Here is a 26866-nt window from a genome sequence, read left to right on the forward strand (position 1 = left end):
TCGTGGGCTCCCCTACTATTACAATTCAACGATTCATTGATTCAACTTACTTTCGCAATGTAGCAAAGAAGCTATATGCATAAACAAGGAGTCCAGTTATGAAATAAGCAATAGCTAGTCTGTATCCTTTCGAGTTGCTTTTGTACCAGCCATAAAAAAGTGGAGAGTATTTCAAAATTCCGTCAAATTCCCACAATGTCATGAAATTAGTGGCATTATATTTTTCTTCGGGCAGAACATTGCGATCTGGTAATTTGGGATCACCAATAAGCATCTGAAACAAGGTGTCAAGTTTTTCAGTAAATCGACTTATTTTGGACATTTTCTCTTTTCACAAACAAAAATGGGAGGAGAGAGAGATATATGCTGTTTATGAGTGGATCAATGCACTCAGTTTCAAGTTGAGAGTCATTCAAAATCGTTAACAGTTCATCATATCAAAAACGAACACTTTTCCCAAATAACAGAACTTACTCTTTTCGAGGGGTGTTTATCGAGGCGTCTTCATGAGATTGAGAAGAAGCAGTGAATCATTCATTCTCAGCGCATATGCATGCACGAGAATGCATATATATTATCTTGTACATATTTATTAACAATATGTGCATGAGTTGTAAGTTTTCAGTAATAATGATTGAAAAACAAGAATCCATCCTACCGCTCTACGATTGACGAGTGACAATTCTACAAGTACTCATCTTAACGTTTCGGAAACCATAATTCGTCTTTGTCATCGCAACTGTATTCTGTTTTATAAGAGCAAGAGTCATGATTAGAAAAAATTGAATCTGGGTGGGTAGGCAGTGGTCGAAAAAACTTGCAGTACCGAACGTTTCGTCTGCTGATACGGAAGACATCATCAGTGATATATACGTTGTCTGTAAGGGCGAAGATTATATCTCGAAGTCACAGCAATGACTATCATATACTATAGTTTTTATCGAATAATTTTCTAGATATTCTCTCTGTCATCGCAGTCAGAAAACCAACTGTATCTTGTATAAGAGCCGGAGTCACGATTAGAAAAAACTAAATTTGGGCTGCTAGGCAGTGGTAGGAAAGAACTTGTAGTACCAAATGTTTCGTCTGCTGCATCATCAGTGATATATGCGTTAACTGTGCGGATGGAGGTTATATCTCGAAGTCTCAGCAATGACTGTCAGATATGTAGTATAGTTTTTATCGACTAATCAGTTGTCACTTCTTCTTCTTCTAGATATTCGAGATAGACCACGGCCCAATAATACAGATTTTGTGTTCTCTAATTGTATCTTGCTTGTACCCTCCTCAAACTTTCTATTTTATCAAATATGCTGTCACAGTTATTGATTGATTTTTGATATATTTTTATGGATCAAGTGTTATCTGAAGTCAAAATAAGTTTTACCACTTAATCGAAAAAAAACATGCATGTTGAGAAAATGAAACTGTAGAAATGAAATTTGTGATATCCAACCCTCTCAACGTTTCTCAGGTGGATCTGACAACCTGCAGAAAATCAACTACTTTTCCGCGGGTCTCCGCCTAAAAGCATGATGGGTATGGAATCTCATTCCATAAACGTTTATGTGAGTAGCATATAGCAAACCTTCGTGTGACACAAACTGTTAACTAGCACCAGTTTTTCCACAATCAATTTATATCATATTAGACAGTGGAAGTCCGAACTGATGAAATACACCTTTCTCTATTTCGAATGGTGTTTTGATATGGAAAACAAAACGTTTACAGCTTGTCAAATGTAGGAAGAGCTTTCTAAATTCCGGCATGGTCCCGACCACTATGAGAGCGAGAGAGGGAGAGAGAGAGAGAGAGAATTCTCAAGTCTCATCTTATATTTAACAGGCTGTAGTCAGAAATCATTTTAAAATGCTTCAATAAGCATCGAGTTAAATGAACCGCATGCAAAGTGAAGTGAGGTCAAATTCTCATATCTGGTGAAAATGACGTCCAATATGCAGTTACACTACAAATGGAAGTACGTCAGGATCACTTTCAGTTTGCGTATCACAGCAGGACAGATCACCACGACAATTACTCCACTTTGATGTCTGCAGCAATATACAGATGAAGCAGCAGGCACAAAAATTAATTGAATCTGGTTAATAAACTCGAAAAGAGGAAATTATCTGTTATAAGACAAAACTAGAAGTTTGCTTTCTCTACAGAACTAAAAAGTTTTTTGTTTCAATTTCTTTCGATCGTGAAAGCTGGAAATTCTCCGCCCTCAGTCTCATACAAGCTAATAAGTCTGATGTAGTCCTTCTCGACCACCAGAACGAGTCGATTGTTGTCCTGGAGTTTTTTCAGCTACTGGCAAGTCAAATTTCGTCTGAAAAGAGGAGTAGAAACGAATAAAAATGAAGACTACTCTGTCAAGATGCTTGTTTTGATTATTGAAGTCCTTGGTGGAATGAAGCTCTCTCTACTTTCAAATCTCGAAATCATGCCGGCTTATCGCACGAAGGCAGAAATCTCAGTTGAACAAATGCAGAATGCTATCACTTTTGGCTCACTGCGTTTGCTAGTGGTCAATGGTGTTGATAATGCTGGCGCGCTCTCCTGAATGTATCAGGGGTTCGAAAGATAGGGCTTGGTCAACGTAACCCTAGGGAAAAAATAATGATAATGGATTTTTTCACGCATTCAGATGACAAATTATCTTCGCTCTCGAAGATACCTGATACTTGATTCGACAAATGCGACACCAAACTGATTATAAAAAATGATAAATGTGAAATATAAAAGTTGATAAATGAATATTGAATGGTTGAATGGATCAATCATAAAATGAAGGTGATATGTGATATCAACGGGAGCCCACAAGTATCCTTGGAGTTAGAAGTTCAATGCACATTATGTATAATAGACACATATACGCATACCATAAGTGTAGTTGCACATCCTATACTGAATAATGAACAATTCATGAAATACCCAAAATCCATCATGTTTCATTTTAACTGTGTTGCTATTGCTATATTTTTCATTATTCCTCCATTATAACTTCTGATATATCTACTACAAAGATTTTTTAGACATTCCTATTTTACTTTTCGAAGATTTTATGAAGTATTATTTCGCGGAATGGATGCTAAATAACTTTCATTTGTTATCAGTTTCATAAAACTATTCTCCGAGTGATATGCGAAAATAGAACTATGAACAATTATCGTGGAGTTCAGTGAACAATATATGGAATATATCCTGTCAGTGAAACCAACCAGTTGAAGAAAGAAACAAATGAGGCATATTCTTTTAATATTTTCATTGGAATTTGCTATCAATAAAAGTTGTCCTACTAGTTATGTATTTCATATATTCATCGGTAGTTTCAACGAAATATATTCCGCTGGGTATATCAGAATTTGCTGCTATTCCCATGGGATACGCATCGAGGTGATCCCTTTTTCCATCCATGTATTCTTTCCAGCTTTGAAATGAAACAGCTTTGAACATATCGGGTTTTCTGATTGATGCTATGAAAAACTCGCATGATTTAAGATGACTGCATGCCCCTAAAAATAACAACAATGATATTTTTCACAAAATTTACTCCACTCAAGGCTATCTTGTTTATTTCTTTAAAATAAGAAATGAAACTTACAAAATAGGCAATGAATCTGCATCTCTCCCCATTTGGATAATAATCTACATGCCCAGCAGGAGTGACCATGCCCAAGTGTCTAGCATTAGTGTGAATAACATCCACAAATTCAGCATCCGAAGGATCCAGGACTTCGTCTAAGGATTCGATATGTGGCCATTCGAAAAGGGGAGCGGCGGATCAAGTCCTATAATAGTGATGAATATTTTTGAGATGAATAATCGAATCAGAAATGGCAGAATATATTGAAATGAGTTTTCTCGTGGATCAGTTGCTTTTACCCTACAAAGGGCAATCTTCTGAAATCGATTTTTGTGACTCACGAGGTATTAGAATCTATTGTGAATGCTTTTCCCTCATCAGAACAAAAATGCTGCTCTTCGACGAGAGTTCTGCTAATCAAGTTAGAATTATCAGGAGGCCTGATCATCATCTTATGGTGCTAACTTGGTTAGCGATACGCGCGTCGTGAGACAGCATTTCTATTCTGGTAAGGAAACAGTGTTCCCAATAGATTCATTCCACGCCACTTCTACCCATCAAACGAAGGATGAGACTTGAATTTGAGAAGATTTTGAATTGTTAGCAAATAGAATACATTAGTTGTGTGTGTCTGTGTGTGTCACAGACATTCAAAATCTGTGTGAAACTGTATTGACATGTACACAGTAGATTTTCATCCAATCCAATTCAACACATGTAATAGATACTTTTTCATGAGCCAAATGGATTTTACACACTGTTACACTTGAACACGTCAAATGTCAATTATAATTTAACATTCTTCAACGTAAAAATGCTACCCCTACCTTCAACCCCCTTCGAATGACAGTACAACCCCCATTTTTTTAATGGAAGGTATAGGTTTGTGATATATCGCTTGAAAGATCTCTTCATTCTCTATTCAAAAATGTTATCGCTTTCAAGTTTATTGCAACAATTAAGATAAAATAAATCAAAATTATGTGGTTACCTCCGAAACTAAAATGTAATGCAAATTGTAATGAAATGTAGAATACGAAAAATAACTGTGGATGTTAAACGAAGTAGATATTCAAAACGTTCACCGCGAACGTCTTGGCAACATTCCAATCCCAAATAAAACTGTCTTCTAACATTATTTAACATATCAGATGTGACCGACCTAATCGCGAGCGGTATTCGTTCTTTTAATACATTCAAATCTGGAGGTTCATTTTTGTGCACATTGCTTTTTATATATCCTCATAAAAATCTAATGATGAAAGATCAGGTGATCGCGGTGGCCATTCAATCTCTCCTCACCTCCCTATCCACCGATTGAGAAATGTTGTATCGAGGTATTGTCGGACATTATCTTGGTAATGTGGTGGAACTCCATCTTTCCGAAGCCATATCGTATCCACTGGAACTTAAGGATATCTGGATCAGGACATAAATTTGCTATCTATACTTGGAATTACATCATTTTGAAGTAAAGCCAAATAATTATCGCCATTCAAGTGGCCTTCAATGAAAAAAGGACCAATGATATGGTTTCCTACAATCCCTGCGCAAATATTAACCTTTCGAGGGTATTGCGTGTGTTCTTCTCTCATCCAGTAAGGATTTTCCGTTGACCAGTAGTGGCAATTTTGCCAATTAGCATGACCGTTGAGCGACAAAGTACACTCGTCAGAAAACTTTCGTTTTTCATGAGCTCCTGGGTAAGTATCATTTTATAGGGATGCCTGTCTACTCGATATATGTGGGTTTCCTCAAACTCAAGCATCACACATCTTATTTGAGTTCATCACTCATTGCATTGGCGGCTGCTTTTTTTATCCGCTACACATGACCAAGCTCGCGAAATTGCTTCTGTATTTTGCTTATTGTTCGTTGAGATGTGGCGGTAATTAGCAATTTTCTCATGAAATAGGGGAGCTACTTTCTGTTGTGTTCGGGTTTTATCTCCGTAACTAATCATTTGTAAAACTGTTATTTTATGCATTTCCGATAATCTAACCATTTGTCAGACTTAAACTCAATTTAAAATACTGACAACTAATGCTGTAACATACAAAACAAGCTGACAAGGCATTTCAAACTAACGTTGTCACGGAAATTATCCTCAGTTTTCCAAAGGATATGATCTAAAAAGAGCATTGCTATGGTTTTTGTTTACTTTCTTATTATCAATACCTCAACATGAAATGAGTTTTGAGTGTATTTCATCGAATTTCGGTGAACACATGATTTTATTTCATCTTAATTGTTGCGATAAACTTGAAAGCGATAACATTTTTAATAGAGAAGGAAGAGGCCTTTTAAACGATATATCACAAGCCCATTTGAAAAATTGGAGATTGTACCTGTCATTCGACGGGAATTGAAGGTAGGGTAGCTTTTTTTCCGTTAAAGTATATCAAATTATGTTTTAAATTCGACGTGTTTCGGGATTTTCAATTCAATTCAATGTACCGTAATCGAAATGATGAATTTATTCCATTTGGCTTTTACACATTGAATGTATTTTAAATTATGAATCATAACTTTTGCTGCTGTATTTTTGGTCTATACTGTGTTTGAAAATATATGAAATCGATACTCATTGTAAATGCAAATCGCTAACATAGTGTTCAAACAAAATTTTTTGAATTCGTTATGATTTCTCACAGTGAATAGGGGTTTATATTACTTTACCGGGTCCACCATAGTTATGCATGGTAAACGGATTGCAAACAAAATATTTCATAATCGTTTGGGTCGTTTTACCACCTGCATATATATTTGATATTGTTTTCACATTTCAATTCAAAATATTCATTTAATGATGAAAAAGTATGCTCATTCAAAAAGATATTGGGTATAAAGAAAAATCATAGTGCTTGAATACCTTCTGAAACATGTTTTGAAAATGGTGTAATGACCGAAACTAGTCAACAAATATAAAACTATCAGGGAAAATAGACAACAGTGTGTTTTTATAGTATATCCTCAGTGAACATGAATTTCCACAAAATAAACAATTCGTTAATCCAAAGAGTGAAAACTGTTTACTTTTCATTCAATCCAATTACCAAATTTCTATTATTTTCTTTATTGTCTTCCGTGTTCAAGTTTAGTTTTTATATGGCTGTGAAAGGTTACAATAAATCTTTGAATGTTATAGAATATCAATGTCTACAGTTGTGAACGATATGGGCAGAAAGGCTGACCCTTCTTTGTTCATAATATAATATAATTTTCGAGATTATTAGATGTTTTTATACAAATATATTTTCGTCTATACAAGTGAAAAATTGTTTCTCTTTCATTTAATCGAATTACTTATTTTCAATAATTTCCTTCCTTCATTAATTTTTCGTGTTCAAATTAAAGTTTTGTTTTTCCTTTTTTTAACATACCAACTAGATGATTTAGGAAAAAACATTTCTAGAATACCGAAATGAATATAGTACATGATTTTATGCAATAATAGTCAGTGTTTTTGAAATATGTCGAGAGTTGTACAAACCTGTGATCCTTCCAATTTTCTCTCCACTATACATTTCCACAAGCAAACCAGCTACTGCTGAAATTTGTGCACCCATACTGTGACCAATGAGGTGAACTGACATCATGGATATGTTACCGTAGTCCATGAGAAACAACAAGAATTTCGAAAGTTGTTTACCAACAACAAAATTGTGGATTCTTGCTTCTACGTAAACAACATGGGAAAGATTAGACCAATCAACGACTATCACGTTCCACATGCCAGTTTCAGCAAGAACTGTAACAAGTGTTATCATGAACACACTGGAAAAAAGGGGGTGATATTCGACTGAGTTTAAAAACACATTATTTGAATCACATCTCTTCACTATACAAATTGACATAGGAAAAACTCCATTTTAAAAATGTTCAGACAAATATTTTGTTACGATACGATTTTGTTTTGTCATAAATTGAACATATTAATTATATTTCATCAGTTCGGACTTCCATTGTCTAATATAATATAAATTAATTTGAAATCCCTGAAAAAAATAAAAGATTAACCAAAAATAACAATTTTATGAAAACAAAAATCTGAAATCACAAGGAAATAACATACAAGCTACAACCAGAATAAAAAATTGAAATATTAATAAAAGCTGAAAATTAAGAAATATTATTAACAAAAATGAAAAATAGAAATAAAAATTGAAAGATTCCAAATCAAGTTACGTCACGACGTTTCGATTGTTAGTATCCACAATCGTCTTCGGGTGATAACTGGACTTATTCCTCCGAAATCTGACTATTTATAGATCATTCGGGTGCTTTCTTCTTTCACCTATCCCCTCTTTCCGCTTCATTGATTTCAGCGGGAGATGATCGTTTGGTGGGAGTTGGTCGTTAATAGTGTTCCCAGTTCTGAAGCAGGTCCTGATTTTATACCTGGACCCAATCCTTCTTATCCTTTCAGATGATCCTCTGATGTAGGGGAGTACAAGTACTGGTTGTGGCGGCTTCTCTTCCTTATGGAGCTCTTGCAACGCATTTAGTCAAGCTAGCGTAGAGATACGTAACATATGGAAACCTCTCATCAAGCGAAAAACGACCAACTGCTGCCTAACGGTCATCTCCCGCTAAACCAATGGAGCGGAAAGCGGGGATGTGTGGAAGGTGAGAGCACCCGAATTACCTATAAATAGTCAGATAACGGAGGAATAAGTCCAGCTATCACCCGAAGACGATTGTGGATACGAACAATAGAAACGTCATGACGTAACTTGGTTTGGAATCTTTTGATTTTCATTTTTATTTTCATTTTTCATTTTTGTTAATAATATTTCTTAATTTTCAGCTATTATTATTATTATTATTTCAATTTTTTATTTTCTGGTTGTATATTGTATGTTATTTCCTTGTAATTTCAGTTTTTTGTTTTAATAAAATTGTTATTTTCGGTTAATCTTTCATAGAAAGTTTCTTAGTTTGATGGTGGTCATTGGAAAGATAGAGGGTTGAAAGTAGACATGGAATTATTAACTATACAAGATGGTAGTAGAACCTTTGATATCATATGCATCTTCCATTTGGTTGCCAAAAATGAAAGGAGTACTGTTAACAAACCTGACTGGATACATTGCTTGTTTGAGAAAACAAAGGAGCAATGAGAACATCAACAGCATCATCAGAGACATTCTTGAATATATCCCTTCATCAAGAGAATATGCAATGGAAATTTTGAAATGTATTGAGGGACGAATATCCAAGAGTATATTTCAGTTATCAAAAGCCACCCTGATCATTTCATTAGATATTGAAACTGTGAAAACACGTGAAAGTGAAGCAAGTCAACTTCAGTTCACAAGTTCATTCCTACGTAAAAATCAACTCTCCGGTAGACACCTCTTCAAAACTCAATTCAAAAATTTTAAATGGACATACTAGTAGAGTGACATCTCATTTCATAGATCTCACTAATTACATTTCAAACATCATAAAGCCAAAGTTAACAGAAAAATGATCATCCACAGAAGAATCGATGAGTGTTGTGAGAAATACAAGAAATACACATCTGCTGTAGGCTACTTATCTCCGATATTCTTCAGAAAGGAGAAAGAGGAATAGAAGCTCGTTATATCATTGTAAGCAAGTTAACGGTGCTCAGTTAAAAAAATTAGTCAAAATGAATGTATAGAGTTGGATGCATAATTGAAAGAACTCACAAAAAAGATCTCACCCGACTACTACTCTTTTTTTTAATTTTTGACAAGTGGGTTATTACGAGAAGAGGTTGTTGATGAGGGGTAGCTTTTCACGCAAAAATGTGTACTATTAATTGAAGTTGAGGTGTTTCACGATTCGTTCACAGTCTTTTTTCAAGACAAAACACAAGCACTACAGAAAAATTCTTAAGGCGTTCTAAGAGCGGTGCCTGTGCGAATGTAGCGATTCACGTTGATTTTGATTCGCTGAAGATTAAATTCATTTGGAAAACGTTCCCAGAAAGTTATTTCCATATAAACGCAGTCTATCAAAAGGAAGAGTTCTTTAACAGTGAAATTCGAAGTGTACTTGATCCTCAGAATAATGAGCAGCCACAGTCCGTCGCGTATTTCTGATATGTACCACTCTTGGTGGAATCAAATGTGCCAAGTCACTTTAACACCTCTCGTTGAAGTATCTATAGGTTCTCTTTTGTTTTTATTGTTTATTGAAGACTTATGTGAAAGTTTAGCTTGTGAGCGGTTATGCTTCGCGGATGACTTGAAATTATTTTCTATAATCAAGGAAGTAGGTGATTGTGTAAATCTTCAATCTCAATTAGAATTCCTCGTTGCTTGGTGTAGCAATAATAAATTGAAACTCAATGTGGAAAAATATGAAGTAGTGAGTTATAGTCGAAAGAAGAGGTTTATACATTCCCGTATGTAATACAGGATTCAGATCTGCTGAGATGTAATGAGATCAAAGACCTAGGAGTAATATTCGATCATAAATTAATAGTTGGTAGACATATTTCACAAAAAGTTTCAGAGTCTCTCAGAGCTTATGGTTTCATTGTTAGAAATTGCAGAAACTTTCATAATATCAAAGCCATGAAGCTGTTGTGTTTCACCTACGTACGTTCGAAGATAGAATATGCAAGTATCGTCCGGAGTCCATTCTATGAGATTCATAACATAGCCATTGAAAGAGTTCAGAGAAAGTTTTGTAAATTTCTAATTTTCAGAATAGATGGTTCTTACCCTGAGAGAGGTATCAGTAATGATGTCATATATGAACGTTTGGAACTTTTTAGTTTAGAGCATCGCAGAAAATGTGCTTCGCTCATATTTTCATTCAAGTTAGTGAATGAGAGAGTTGACTGTCTTGAAATTCTTGAACAAATTAACTTCAATGTACCACGGCCAGCTTCACGATCTCAATCCATTCTTAGACTTCTCAGAGCAAGAACTAACAATATCATTTGTGCCCATGGTGATTTATTCTTCACTAACCTTGATAACATTATTAGAATTGCTAACATGTACTTGAAGTAGGTAATTAGAATTAGTTTTTCTTTTTTGTTCATTTTATTTTTCATTTATGGTTAAGTATTGTGTTTTATTATTTATTATCTATAAGAGAGAGACATGGTTGCAAGTGATGTTCGTATCTCCAATGAGGCGGATGGCTCTTTTCTGAATGGAATCCAGCAGATTCAGGGTATGCTTAGAAGGTCTTATCAGAACTTCATAAAGCATTGAAAATCACACAGCCCACAAAAAAAAATGTTGTCTTGCTACCGATAAAAAATCAACTGATTTTGTTTGATTCACCTGTTCCAAAAATATAAACCTTTTCTTTGTATCTGGTTTTCGAAATATAATATACTCATCAAATACTTAAGTATTCTAACATTTCTGTATATTCCATCACTATAATTGCAATATTTTCATGAACAAACTCAACAAATCCTAAGACAAATGCCTACTAAAGACTTCTAATTAAAGCGTATTCAATGGAAATGTCCATTACATGAAATTAGCGCTTCTTACCTATTGTACGATAAGTAAATAATATTTTCTCTGAAATGACTTTAATGAATCCCTATAAAATCGACTGCATTCCATTGTAAAATTTAGTCTGAACTTTAGTTTCGTTGCAAGAATTTGTTTTTGACAATTGAAAACCATGGCTTCTACAAGCAGGCGTTGTTGTGTGAATAACCCGAACGTTTTTTGCTACATATGTGGCGAGTATACTGTAAAGGGAAGTTGAAAACCAGTTTGTGATTTTATAAAAAGGGCATATCAAGCCTATTTTGGTGTTCATTTAGGAGATCAAGATAAATCCTGGGCTCTACATGTAGTGTGCAAAACTTGTTTTGAAAACTTGTGAGAGTGGACGAAAGGACAACGAAAATGTTTAAAGTTCGGTGTTCCAATGGTGTGGAGGGAATCAAAAAATCATTTTGACGATTGCTATTTCTGTCTTGGGAATATAAAGGGCATCAATCGTAACAATCGACATAACCTGGATTCAGCAATAAGACCAATTCCACATCAGCTTGAGCAGATACCCATTCCAATATTTAGCAGCCTACCTACGTTACCAGAGGAAAATGTCGAAACTCCATCTGACGAACTACAGACTAATAGAGTTGACGAAGACGACAGTGATTTTGAAGGGGATTCAACACGTCCTAAGTGCTTTACTCAGGAAGAGCTAAGCGATCTTATTAGAGATTTGAACCTTCCACAGGATTATTCCGAGTTGCTTGCCTCCAGACTGAAGGAAAAAAACTTCTTCACCCAGACACCAAAATTATCTACTACCATAATAGAGAAAAAGATCTTTTGCTTTTTTTTCTCAACAAGATGATATGGTTTTTTGTAACAATATTAAAGGACTGTTAGAAAAAATGGGTGTATCGGAGTATACACCAGATCACTGGCGTCTTTTTATCGACAGTTCCAAACGAAGTTTAAAGTGTGTCCTTCTACATAATGGCAACATATATGAAAATATACCAATTGGGCATTCTACAAAACTCAAAGAAGAATATAAAACAATATCGTTGATACTAAAAAACATCAAGTATGACCAACATCAGTGGGCGATCTGTGTTGATTTTAAGATGGTGAACTTTCTCCTGCGACAACAAGGTGGCTATACAAAATATCCTTGTTTCCTGTGTCTTTGGGGCAGTAGGGCTGGGGACCATCACTGGAGTAGAAGAAAATGGCTTTCTAGAGATGATTTAGTTCAAGGAGAAGCTAACGTAGTTAACGAAGCATTGGTCGATCGAGAGAAAATAATATTACCTCCATTACGTATTGAACTAGGGCTGATGAAACAATTTGTAAAGGCCCTAGACCAGAATCGTCCTTGTTTTGAATACTTGTCCAGCAAATTCCCTGCACTTAGTAAAGAAAAATTGAAAGCCATGATATTTGTTGAGCCGCAGATACGACAACTTATAAAAGATTCGCATTTTACAGAATCGATGAATGAAATTGAGTGTAATGCATGGTGCTCTTTTGTGAAAGTTGTGAAAATTTTTTTCGGAAACAATAAATCGGAAAATTACCGGGATTTAATGGAAGAAATGCTCAACAATTTCAACAAATACGGTTGTCATATGAGTATTGAAATTCACTACCTCCACAGCCACTTATACCGTGTTCCGGAAAATCTTGGTGACCTAAGTGAGGAAAAAGGGGAACGCTTTCACCAAGATATCAACACGATGGAAGAGAGGTACCAGGGGAGATGGGACACTCACATGATGGCAGATTACTGCTGGAGTCTTCAAAGGGACCGTCCTTTTGAAGCCTTTGCAAAAAAAGCATATAAAAGGAAGTTTTGAGGTGACGTCGAATAACAGATTTGTGCTGCGATGCTGGTTAGGTTACATGAAGTGTTTTTGGCAGATATGTGAGATGATTTTTGTAAGTATATTGTTGTACAATGAATATCTCATCCGCGTTTCGTTTATTTGATGGGTAGCAGCACTACATATACAGTGTGTCAATTTGAAAACTTCCCACCCTCAATATTTCCCTTCCAGTACATAATATGAAAAAATGGTCAGACAGGTCAACTTTATTTGCAAGGGGGACACTCTGAATGAATATTTTCAACCCTCGGGGTTCAACCCCCTAGGAGGGGTGGATGTTACCCTCAGAATTTCAAATGGAAAGGGGGGTCAAGTGGCACATCATTTTGAAGGGCATTCAATTCGCTTGCCGACGGTGCCCTCATTTATTATTTTCCGATCAGCAGTATCCGAAAATGTAGTTCTAAACTAATAGAAGTAATTAGAATTGGCCTATACTAAAATGCCTGGTTATCAAGTTAGTATGCAAAGAAATACAATTTATTGACTCTCTTATAAGTAAAACTTGTGATGACGGGTCAGCTTTTCAACTTTCCATCAGGGGTAAAATTAGACAAGCCTCAAAAAATTTACATTAATTAGTTATCTGATTTCGGTGACTTTCATTTGGGTTTATTATCGGATTTAAAACTCTTATCCCTTTTTTGTTACTTCTGCTATAAAAAGTATCGTTTTTTGAGCAAAAAAGGTGTTCATCGCATTCAAGCCATTTGGTAGTACTATCATTTCAGTTTCATTTGTTGAGCTGATCAGCGATACCTTAGAAAGTGTATAAATTGTAAGAATGGTTTACACTATCCAAGACCGAATTGAAATAATTTTTATTTATGGAGAGGTGGGCAAGTGCGCACGAAGGGCGGCATCTCTTTTTAATGAAAGAAATCCAAATCCTAATATAAGTCACCGGTATGTGCTTGATTTGGTGACAAAGTTTTCCGAAACTGGTTCGGTGAAGAATAAAAAAAGGAATAACCCCAGAGTACTGAATGAGGATGCTCAAATTGAGGTGTTGGGAACATTTGCTGCAGAGCCGACTAGCTCCTTACGATCAGTAGCAGAACAGACGGGAATGTCACACGAGACTGTAAGGAAAGCACTGAAAATGCACAAATTTCATCCATATAAAATGCAGATTCTCCACGAGCTCCATGAGGATGATTATGACAGAAGAATAGAATTCTGTGAAATCATGACTCTTCGAATCAATGCTTTACCTAATCTTCTGTTCAATATCTGTTTCAGTGATGAATGTTCATTTTTCCTGAATGGCAATGTTAATAGGCAAAATTGTCGCTATTGGAGTGACGAAAACCCTCACAATTTTCGAGAAGGACATACACAACACCCACAAAAAGTTAATGTTTGGGCTGGTATTCTTGGAAATGCCATTATCGGACCTTTATTTTTTGAAGAAAACTTGAATGGTGATCTGTACCTAGATATGCTTCAAGCACCTATCGATCCACTTATAACTCACGAGCTCGAAACTCAAATTGATGCACACGGTAATTTACTGTTGCAGGAAGATTTGTTACATTTCCAACAGGACGGTGCGCCACCTCATTATTTTCGCCCCGTCCGACAATGGTTGAACGAGCGATTCCGGGAGAGATGGATTGGCAGAAGGGGATCAATTGAGTGGCCACCGAGATCACCGGATTTGACTCCATTAGATTTTTTTCTTTGGGGATATCTCAAATCTGTCGTTTATAAAACACAGCCCACTGATATGGATGACCTCAAAGGACGAATTACAGCAGCATGCCGGTCAATTAGTGGTGAAGTTTTCCAAAATGTTCGAGAGGAGTTCGAAAACAGACTGTATTACTGTTTAGAGCAGAATGGACAACATTTTGAACATATTATCAGATAAAGCGTAACAAGATGGTTGAAATTTGTTTTTTGCAATTTAGTATTTTTTGTTTGCACTCGATGCGTATTTCGTTAACTAAGTAGTTCTACATTCCTCTCACATCCACGAATTCGAATATTACTCAAGGGTTGGAACGATGCTACCTAGTACGATGCTCACCTTTTCCAATAGTCCATTACAATCATTTGTTTTGAATACCAACCTGAATACCAAACATCTAGTGCGGGCGAGTTTTAATCATTTATTCTTATTCACTTCTAATCACCGTTCGTTTGGAACGTTATTGTTCAAAAACTGCTCATCAAAAACTAATGAAAAAGGTATCATTGGCAAGAGAATTGAATGCCCTTCAAAATGATGTGCCACTTGACCCCCCTTTCCATTTGAAATTCTGAGGGTAACATCCACCCCTCCTAGGGGGTTGAACCCCGAGGGTTGAAAATATTCATTCAGAGTGTCCCCCTTGCAAATAAAGTTGACCTGTCTGACCATTTTTTCATATTATGTACTGGAAGGGAGATATTGAGGGTGGGAAGTTTTCAAATTGACACACTGTATGTAGGTAGTGCTGCGTTAAATTACCCTATATGTTAGAAGTGTGATCTGTTGTCGTATTTTCTGAAAACGATCTGATGAAGCAAATCTGGTGGTATTTTTCGATTCAGCAGACCCAAATCACCTAGGAACAGTACAAAAATGTCGGCAGCAAACTGTATGTTTACCAGTGTTATCAAAGTGTGTACAGTTTTCTGGTTCGGAACATTGTTCCAAGCTTTTAAGACGCATCCTTTACAATTCCAGCACCATGATTGTGCCTAGACAGATTGGTGTCCATTTTAAACCCCAACAAACTTATAGAAGCAGAAAGCGGTATTGTCTGCCCGGGCATTATTATATTCGGTTCGAAGACATTGGTCTTCCTGGAGAAACCTGATCCCTGGGTTTTCGGGATATTGAGCATGTCAAATGACTCATAAAAAGAGGTTCCTTTTGACGGATCACATCACACTGAGGTATATTTTCCACACAAACTGTGTGGATAATGAATAGTGATCTCCAGAAGTATACTTAGTACGAACACTCCGTATCATTCGAAGACCAATTACATATGGCAAACCACCTTTCAGCAGAAGGACATGAGTTCAATCATGTATACAATGTGTTACATTCAGAAGAGACAAGTTTGAAAGTCACTCTTCTAGAATGTTCAGAAATCAATAGATTCAAGAATTCCGGTAATTTACTGAATGATCAATTAGAATTGAATAACTCCCCGTTACCAAATATTTTTTCAAATGTGGAAACTGGTACATAAGCAGAGGTAATTTGATTCGTTACAAACACAGGTACACATGAAACTTCAAATGACTAGGTAAAACTCAGGTACTTGAAGTAAAGGTACTACAAATTGTAAAATTAGGCATTGAATATTTAGAATATAGTTGGTAAAAACACGGCCGAAGAAGAGCTCCGTCACGCTGGAACCCGCTTTGAAAAAAATCTAATTTTTTCTGCCCTATTTTACCTACAAACGATACTGATGAATGTAGTAATGTTCATTTTTTTGTAGTCTTATCGGGTACTGGGAAAACACTATTGACATCAATAATATCAATAGTGCTTTCTCAGTAACTGATGAGAATACCAAAAAATGAACTCTACTACATTCATCAGCATTGTTTGTAGTTACAATTTTGTTTTTGATTCACTACAAATGCACTTGAAAAATACTCGATTCCATTTCATTCATTTTTGATGTGTTTAATGGTAACTACAAACATCTAATTTCAGCCACAATCAACTTCATCGTTTGTAGTTTAAGGACTATTGTTATTTTATGATTTGTAGTCTTGTTATAGTAGCTCCTCTGCTATAGTTAAAAAAATTATAAAGTATAGTGATATTTTGTTGTTACTACAATAAACTACAATCCATTTAGTACTTCAGAACTTTTTGGCACATTATCACTCGTCCTTCGTAGTTAGAATAATTTTAATGGTGCTTTCTCAGTAACTGATGAGACTGCAGAAGATTAAACATCACTACATTTATTAGTATCGTTTTTAGGTGAAGTAGGCTGAAAAAAAGTAGTTTTCGGTGAGAGCAAGTTCCAGCGTGACGGAGTTGTCGAAGAAGCCATTATATGGCGAAAGACGTGTTGCGTTTTTGTTAAACTATTCAGTGAAAATCTCACAATAAATTGTTTTTGAATACGTTAGTTATGGATTTTCATCAACTATCGGCTGATTCCACTATACACAATGAATATTTCCAAATATTGTCTAGATATTGAAACTGTGATTTCCACAAACGACAAAAACGAATCATACAACAAACTTGTCGATATAATATAAAGAAAGAGCATTTTGGTTCCATTTTTGAATACCTATTGTGTATATATAATGAGTGTAATATAATACCTACCTTCTCTCATCTCTACTATCCATGGAATATCTTTTCCGTGCGTCCAGCCATGTACTATTATCTTTGTTGGTAATTCCGTGTCAAATCTCGACAAAGCGATGGAACTCTCATTTCCTATGAAAATTTGATCATCTATAGAGAGGTCGTTCCTGAAAAATAATTCTGTAAATATGAGGACTTCATAAATTTTCATCATCGAAGATTAGAAGAGTATTGGCGTATGACCTATTTTTGCATTCCAGAACAAAAGAGGTATTGAATGAAGAGTTACAGAAATAAAAAACCAATCATCAAGTTATCTGACTTATTTCTGACTCTAATATCCAGTCTGATATTTTCCTGATTCATTTTACCTAGAAAAGTATATTCAAATGCACTTTCAGACTTTATTTAAGGAGACATTGAATTTATACTGAGATTTCATAATCTTTTTGTCGCTCACCTTAGATTCTCTCAGTTGATCTGTCACCGATAACATCGGTGCCATGTTATGAACATAAATTAACTCGAGATTTCAAAAAAAATCGGTCACTCGCTAATTCTCGACAGACATATAATCAACGAATGATAATCTTTGGCTTCTAGTGAAATTGCAGCAAGCTGAAATTTCACACTAGACTTTCATTTTATTCGAGCGTTGCGTTTCTCAGTGGAAGAAAAGAAATCTTTTCATACCTCTAAAATTACTCCCACATTTTATTTCCTGAAGACACCAACTTGGTTAGTGAAAAGCGCGCCGAGAAATGCATTGCATTTCTGGTAATTGGGAAAAGTTTTTGTTTTGGATCTATTCGCCGATAGAGGTTCCAGTTTTACCTTTCATGAGCTTTCTTCTTTATCGTTTATTATAATTTCATAGTGCAGGATTGTATTGACCAAGATGTGAATTATCACTTGTAAAGTATACAGGATCTTTCACGACGAGCGTTCGTTAGGAATATATGGAGAACGATTCAAAATAAAAACTTGAAATTTTGTTGTAATGGGTTTTATAAAATGGCATTCTCAACTAAAATATTTTCAAATTCCGGTCTCTTTCCGTTATACCGAACGTTGAGAGCAACTTCCCTTATTTCAAATGGAACACGCTATATTTTATTACATTTTTGAATTTCTCAGCACAGTTTGTAAAACCCACTACCACAAAATTTCAAGTTTTTATTTTGAATCGTACTCCATATATTTCTATCGAATGCTCGTCGTGAAAGACCCTGTATTTCAGCTTCCTTCGTTTTCACCTGTATGAATATCGGCTGCTCTTGTCGACTTTGGGTTCAATGTTCATCATCCATGGATTATCACTCAAGGAGTCAAATATGTTATGTAGTATCTGTGACTCGTTTGATGTCAGTATTATTTTCTTAGCTCTCAAGCAATATAAACGATACTTCAATAAGAACTATCACTCTTTTTTGCCATTTGGGATCCGTCTTGTCCATTTATTCCAAATTTCCCGAAAACCCTATAATCTCAACAGACATCTATCCCAAAACAAATTTCCTGTACAAGTTTGAACAGGTCTTTTCTAGGACATGTGTTGTATTCTTCTTTAGGTCTTTCATAACTTGTTCACCTCCGTGATTCAGTGCTTCACATTCACTTAAAATATGATAAACTGCCTATTTCTCTTTATTGCATCGCCTATTTCATTCAGGTGAGTCGATACTGAGTTGATACTTGCTGTGTTCTGTTTTCAAACAATCACTAACTGAAGATTTTCTCGTGTTCGTTCACAGTACTTTTCGGGTATACCTATTATTGGCACATTTCCTGCTCCAGTTCCGTACCATAGATTTCGATACCTCCTCAGCTGGTTCGATGCCAATATACAGAGTGTCCCTGGACTTCCTCTTTTCCTCTCGGGAATGTATAGATGGGGTCAAAATATCACCAGTACTTCATTTCACTTTTTTTCCTAAAAGTCTTCGTAACCAAGTTACGGGCCCTCGAAGTTACAAAATGAAAAATGTTTTTCTTTGATAACTTTTCAAATGAATATTCAAAATCATCCAAATTTTGGTAATTGACTAAACAAATGAATTCCGTCGATGAGCTTTCATGCAGGAGTCAGTTGTTTTGCTACAAAGTCAGGAACGGACTACCCCCGTTGGTCCACACCCCAAAACTTTGAAATGACAGATATTTTTCAATATTTTTCAACAAAATAAGGTTACTTGGACAATTTTATGAATGAAAGTACTCGTGTGGAAAGTCGATCGGAGCAACGAGTCTTGATAAAAATGTAGTTCTACTCGACGACATCAAACCCGCTCGTCCACCATTATTTGAAATGAATAATTATCAAAGCAGAAATAATAATGATAACGTTAATTCAACAACATTTATAACAGGAATAATACAAAGTATGCTAAAATGAAGTCGTAAACAAAAAGTACAGTACCTATATGGAAGTTTAAGTCACAATTGTGATAGCAGATATTTTTTCAAAAGAAATATCAAGTTCTGTAGATTCGTGGTGTTTTTAAACCAACAAGCTACTCTACTATGAAATATCGAATTCATTCCATATTTTGTATGTACATAATACGTGTGGAATAATCACGTTTCGTGTTGATCAGTTATCTGAATCTCATGAAACTCAACATTCGAATGTTTCAAATTCTTCTTCACAGCTAAACTGTTGAGGAGTTTCACTGATAATTATAATTTTATGGAAGAAATTCTTTAACACGAATCTAAATTTAGCTGAAAAAACGCACATCGGAAAAAATATGTATTATACTAATAAAAAGCAAACGAATGAACTACAAAAACGGCTGCACATGATCAGGTGAAAAATATCCAGGGAATAATTATGTTCCATTTCTTTCACAGATGTTAACAAAAAAACCTTTTAGAGAGTTTTGATAAAAAATGAGAAACTGGAATGCGATATGCATGTATTTCATGGACGAGCATTTTGTAATGCTGCAGAAGCTCGTCGTCTGTATTCCGAGCATTTTCCCAATCGAACGGTACCGTCAAGAGAAACATTCGAGCGTGTCGATCGCAGCTTGAGGGAGACAGGCATGTAATAATTGATAATTAATTTGAGCACGTTGTTTTATTTCGATATTATTGTAGGTACAGTTTTACCAAAACGAGGTGGTGAGGGCGCTCCTAGGACTGTACGTACCGTTGTATTGGAGGAAAATATTTTGGAAGCCGTCGCTGATGATCCTTCAATGAGCATCAGAAATCTATCAGAACAGTTCCATACATCCAAGTCCACTATTCATAGAATAATTAGGGAACAACTGCTCCACCCATTTCACATCCAGAAGGTACATGCCATGACACCTCAAGATTTTCCAGCACGACTGGAATATGCCAATTGGTTCATGGATAGGCAAAGAGAGGATATGACTTTTATTAATCGAGTTTTATTCACTGATGAAGCAGGTTTCAGTAGAGATGGAGTTATCAACTCTCATAATCTCCGAAGAAAATCCCCATGGGATATTGCAAACCAAACACCAACGGAAATTCAACGTGAATGTTTGGGCTGGTATCATAGGAAACCATCTTATAGGACCATTCGTTCTACAGGACCGATTGAATGGAGAACGTTATTTGGAGTTCATTCAGAACATGTTCCATTGCAAACCCGAAGAGATATGTGGTTTATGCATGATGGCGCTCCTCCTCATTTTAGTTTGATTGTGCGTGACCATTTGAACCATATTTTCCACAATAGATGGATTGGTAGAGGTGGGCCATATTCATGGCCATCGCGATCTCCGGATTTAAATCCATTGGATTTCTTTCTGTGGGGGCATCTAAAAAGCCTTGTTTACGCTACATCTATTCACACAAGAGATGCATTGTTGAATAGAATAACATTACATTGTGAAGCCATACGAAACGACCCTGGAATGCTATTTCAAGTACAGAGAGGGTGTCTTCGCAGACTAAGAAAATGTATAGAGAGAGAAGGTGGTCATATCGAGCAGTTTCTGTAGCGGATTTTTCATTTCTGTTTGCTCTTGAGGCTCTTGAGTTTCGTTAGTTAAACGTGTTTGCATTATAAAAATTCGTTATGAACATTTTACCTATCATTTCCATTTTCCTTAAAAACTAATATTTTCGAATAATGGTAGACATCTCAGGATAAATGTTGTTGAATTAACGTTATCATTATTATTTCTGCTTTGATAATTATTCATTTCAAATAATGGTGGACGAGCGGGTTTGATGTCGTCGAGTGAAACTACATTTTTATCAAGACTCGTTGCTCCGATCGACTTTCCACACGAGTACTTTTATTCATAAAATTGTCCAAGTAACCTTAATTTGTTGAAAAATATTGAAAAATATCTGTCATTTCAAAGTTTTGGGGTGTGGACCATCGGGGGTAGTCCGTTCCTGACTTTGTAGCAAAACAACTGACTCCTGCATGAAAGCTCATCGAAGGAATTCATTTGTTTAGTCAATTACCAAAATTTGGATGATTTTGAATATTCACTTGAAAAGTTATCAAAGAAAAACATTTTTCATTTTGTTACTTCGAGGGCCCGTTACTTGGTAACGAAGGATTTTAGGAAAAAAAGTTATATGAAGTACTGGTGATATTTTGACCCCATCTATACATTCCCGAGAGGAAAAGAGGAAGTCCAGGGACACCCTGTATAGAGCTAATGATCCGTGTGTAGCACACTCATCTCTTTCGTTGCCCGTGATTCCTGACATCCAGTATCACTTCCAGTTTTCAACTGTATTTTCAGAACAATGTTAATATTACTCTTCGGTTAACCAATGCCCTGAGTGCAGTATGGTACTGACCCGCTCATGTCATTGAGACCTTGTCAACTGTAATGCTACGTGAATTTCTGCTAAGAATACAGATATGTATTGACCGATCAAGTATTTGTAATGTAAATTTTCCATCGCACAGGAATTTTTAGCTTCCGTCCTGTTTTTGGTGTTCAAATTGTGGATGTCCTTGTCTGTTCTCGAAATGACTGTTTAGCGTCATAATTCATTCCTTTTTTACAAGTTCTTATGCCTTCTTTCCGCAGAGGTTACCTTTTTCGAAGAATTTGGTATTTAATTTAAATCACTTAATGATTCATATATTTTCAGAACCATCAAAGCTGTCTGAAATCAATATATAAATTTTCTCGTCTATAATATAGTTTTCTACAAAAATAATCCAAATAATTTTTTCTATTGGAGTTACTGAACTTGGAAAATAAATATTTCATTTCAATCTACCCCGATTCTCATCACATGGTTTGCTCACTTTGATTGGAACTGGCTCCGTACCTTTTGATAAATTCGTTAGATTTTGAGGTTATTAAGTTCAAATTAACTGAATAAATTAATTGACGATATTCATCTTCGCTCAATAACGAATAGGTAACAAGTGAAGGGATAATTAGAAGAAAAGTTTATGTCCTTTTTTACCATATCTGTCATATTGTTTGCAAATAACCTAACCAAAAGCTCTTCAAGCTCTTCATAACTTAATATGATCAACATAATCTCGCATTCAGATATCAGATGTTCATGTCATACGGCCAAAATACTGAGATTTCAAACAATCTTTCTCAAAATTGAAAGAAAACTCCTTCATATACTGAAAAACTGTCAAATTTGATGATAAATAATCTTTGAACCTGTTTTGTAAAAAAAAAATATCAAGATGAATCTCATCAAAACTTTGACATTTTTGGTACACCTTAATTGTTATATAATGCATGATGTATATCATCATAAATTCATTATAACCGCATTTCATTAGTTCGGACTTCCATTGTCTAATATAAGTTAATATGAAATCTCTGAAAAAAATCTTTAAAAAATTAAAAAGATTAGCTAAAAAGTAACAATTATATTGAGAAAAAACTGAAATTACAATGAAATGAAATACAAACAACAATATAAAATTGAACTATCAAAAAAAATTAATAACAAGAATTGAAAATTGAAAGATTCCAAGCAAAGTTACTTCACGACGTTCCCATTGTTAGTACCCACAATCGTCTTCGGTTGATCACTGGACTTATTCCTCCGAGATCTGACTATTTATAGGTCATACGAGTGGTTTCATCTATCTCCTTTTTTCTCTCTCTGCTTCATTGATTTAAGCTGGAGCAGACTGTTTGGCGCGAGTTGGTCGTGTTACGCTAGCTTGGCTAAATGCGTTGTTGGACAACACATATGCGGCTTCTTTGAATTTTCTCTGTATATCAACCCATTTACACGGGGCAGTATCTGAATCAGGAATTCAACCATCATCAATCGACTAGGAGACGAATCATCAAGACTCTAGGAGACCGTGCTTTTGGGCTCTGTAACATAAAGGAATGTTCCGAGAAGGAACTAGGCATTATCAAAAATGACCTTCAACGGAATGGTTAGGTACTTCAAAGTGATGATGGAAGAGACTTTGGCTAGAAGAGAGCAAGAGCCTCACAAGGACGAAAAGCCGCCACAACCAGTACTTGTACTTCCCTATATAAGAGGGTTGTCGGAAAGGATAAGAAGAATTGGGTCCAAGTATAACATCTGAACCTGCGCTAGATCTGGAAACACTATCCGTAGCAACCTCACAAAAATCAGGCCACCACCAAACGCGGACTGCGATTCCAAGAATTGCATTTACTGGATACCCTGCGAATGCGAAGAATCTTACATCGGTGAAACTAACAGGCCATTGGAATTTCGCATTGCTGAGCACAAGAAACACACACAGCGAGGAGAAACCAGCAAATTCGGAATGGCAGAGCATGTTTGGACTCATCAACATATCATTAAGTGGTTTCAAGCTGAAATCATACACAAAGAGGAATACTGGAGAAAAGCTATAAATGAGCTGAATACGACCAACCCCCGCCAAACGGTGGGCTCCAGCTAAAACCGATGAAGCGGAGAGAGGAAAGTCCAGTCATCACCCGAAGACGATTGTGGATACTTACAATCGAAACGTCGTGAAGGAATCTTCAATATTCATCTCTTGTTGATGATTTTTTATTTTCTTTTTTTGTTAATAGTTCAATTTTTAATTGTTGCTTGTGATTTCAGTTTTTTTGCTTAATATAATTGTTATTTTTTCACTAATCTTTCTAATGTTTATATATTTTTTCAGGGATTTCAAATTAACTTATATCATGTTAGACAATGGAAGTCCGAACTACTGAAATGCACCAAGAAACATTGTCAGCCACCTTCAAACATTCATTATAATTCTTTTAAATGGTGGCTATCAGCGTGATGCTATACGCCTTTCTTGCAGTAAATTTCATGACGAATAAAAAATTATGGCTCTAATAGTTTCGATATAATGAACATTTTATGTAACATTTCGATTCAATGATCACAATTTCATCTACTTCCACATTCAGTGCGAGTGGCTAAAACATGTCATTCAATATAAACTTAATTCTCCTGTCTTGTGGTTTACGTTTTGGATTATATAAAGTAATTATTTCAGCAAAATTTCTGACGATACATTAATTTGTTCCATTTAGGTTTCATTTAGCTGACATTTAGGTATGCTCCACGAAATGGAAACAATATTGAAAATTGTTTTTGAGAATTACCTCGTGTTATCTCCAAAATCACTATCAGTTCCACTTTTAAAACATCTACAAATATCATTACTGTTTATAATATTTGAACTTCATTGGTTTACAGTTTCTGCAAAATCATTCACTCTCTATTAAACCTGGAAAATTCCAGACATCGCAGCAATCATTTAAATTATTTGAAGAACAAAAAGTAAATACGAACATAATATATTTTATTCTACTTACCTGTGGTATAGATGAAATGTGACATCGTTCTCAGGTGGAGAATATTTGTAAAGCTTATTGGGATCAACGATAGGATATATCAACGAGTTTATTTCAGAAAAACTACACACTATCAAAATTAACTTCACCCACATAATGAGAAACTATTTCATATCATTTTATGTCCGAGAATGTGTTGCACAGTAGGCAAATTTTTCATTTGTACTTACGTCAGTACTATCTGATGAAATGAGCACATATAATTAGTTCCCAAACTCGTGCTGATGAAATTATTGCTGTTGGAATGTTTTGAATTTATTTTTTCATTCATGGTAAAATGAAATTGGGAAATATACTGAATCATTTTTCGAAATGACTAACACTGTCAATTCGAGTGCATTTCTATATTTTGAAATAAATTGATTCATAAAACTACCACAGTTGTAACGGCTTCTTCCGCCTAGATCATTTGATATACAGTGCTTTTCAGATAAAAGTATCCACCTTTAATAACTCTTGTAATACTGGTATTTAGGAAAAATCCAAAAACACGTCAATTTATGTTGGAAGGGGCAAGCATTATGGCTTATTTAAACTTACTGGAAAAGCCACCCCCTCATCATCCCTTTTTTTTTAATTACTTCTCATATTTCTTATGTAAAATTTGGATACTCCTCTTTGAGCTGATTTCAAAAATGTATAATACTTGTAGATTAAAGTGGATAGTTTATGAGATAAACAATTTTTCTTTTAATAGCACAAATTTTACTTATTTTTTACTGTCACCTTATTTGCCTGTACTAAAATGGGTTGTACAACAGTTCAAACTCTTTAATCTGTTTAACTGTGCTATTTATTCTACTTCAAAAATCCAAACAACAAAAAACTCTACTTTTTATTAAAGTTTGACATTGTCAACTAGAATTTGTAGTCACTATTGATAGTGTACTTTGATACATTATTTATTTTGTTCCGCTGAAATGGTTTACTCTTTGCAAGAAAGAATTGAAATTGTAGGATTATACTACCAAAATAATAACTGTGCAAGAGCTGCTGCTAGAATATTTAACGGATTACGTGACGGAAGACATGCAACTCATAAGTATGTAATTCAACTGATGGAGAAATTTACCACAACAGGGTCTGTTTGCAATAAAGTGCATAAGCGAGAGGGACTCGTAAATAACGAAGCAATCCAAGTGCCAATTTTAGGGCAAGTCAGCTTAGAGGCTCAACAACCCCAATCGTTGTCAACAATAAGTAGAGCGATCGGTGTTTCATCTTCTACAGTTTTCCGAGTTCTACATAAATTCAAATATCACCCATACAAAGTTAAGTTGGTGCACGAGTTGAATGAAGATGATTTTGATCGTGGTCTAGAGTTTTGCGAATCAATGACGCAATTTATCAATAACTATCCACAATTGTTAAACAATATTTGCTTTTCTGATGAATGCTCATTTTCATTAAATGGCTTAGTAAATAGGCATAATTGTAGATATTGGGCTGAAAGTGATCCACATATTATGTGTGAATTCCATACACAACATCCCCAAAAGTTAAAAGTTTGGTGTGGTATCCTAGGTGACCACATTGTCGGACCTTTCTTCATCAACGGAAATTTAAATGGTGAATCATATCTTGAGTTACTCAGGGAAGGGGTTGACCCACGTATTACAACAATGATAGAAAATGATGATAACCTTTCCGAAGATTTACTGGATTTACTGGGGACGGAGCTCCCCACACTATGCTATGCCTGTCCGACAATTTTTAAACGAAACATTCCCCGCTCGTTGGATAGGTAGAAGAGGGCAGATGATGGAGTGGCCACCTAGGTCACCGGATTTAACACCCCTAGACTTCTTTTTCTGGGGGTATTTAAAAACAAAAGTTTATGCCACCCA

General features: G+C 35.4%; 2 protein-coding genes across 2 annotated transcripts in view; both read right to left on the reverse strand.

Moving 5' to 3' along the window:
• Positions 1 to 26866, reverse strand: part of Tmc (Transmembrane channel-like) — a 68307-nt gene that overhangs the window by 27713 nt on the left and 13728 nt on the right. The window contains exon 4 of the mRNA XM_074171889.1: positions 51 to 274. Coding sequence (XP_074027990.1) covers positions 51 to 274 — 224 coding nt within the window. The remainder of the gene's footprint in view (positions 1 to 50; positions 275 to 26866) is intronic.
• Positions 3245 to 25221, reverse strand: LOC111513857 (pancreatic lipase-related protein 2). Its single transcript, XM_074171891.1, is given in 6 exon segments — positions 3245 to 3518; positions 3608 to 3637; positions 3640 to 3794; positions 7079 to 7340; positions 17224 to 17372; positions 24981 to 25221. Coding segments are annotated over 6 exon segments (981 nt in total). The 5' UTR covers positions 25115 to 25221; the 3' UTR covers positions 3245 to 3267.

This window comes from Leptinotarsa decemlineata, unplaced genomic scaffold (assembly GCF_025532065.1).
Source record: "Leptinotarsa decemlineata unplaced genomic scaffold, Ldec_3_MD MMD2_tig00000035_RagTag_RagTag, whole genome shotgun sequence".
Lineage (NCBI taxonomy): Eukaryota > Metazoa > Arthropoda > Insecta > Coleoptera > Chrysomelidae > Leptinotarsa > Leptinotarsa decemlineata.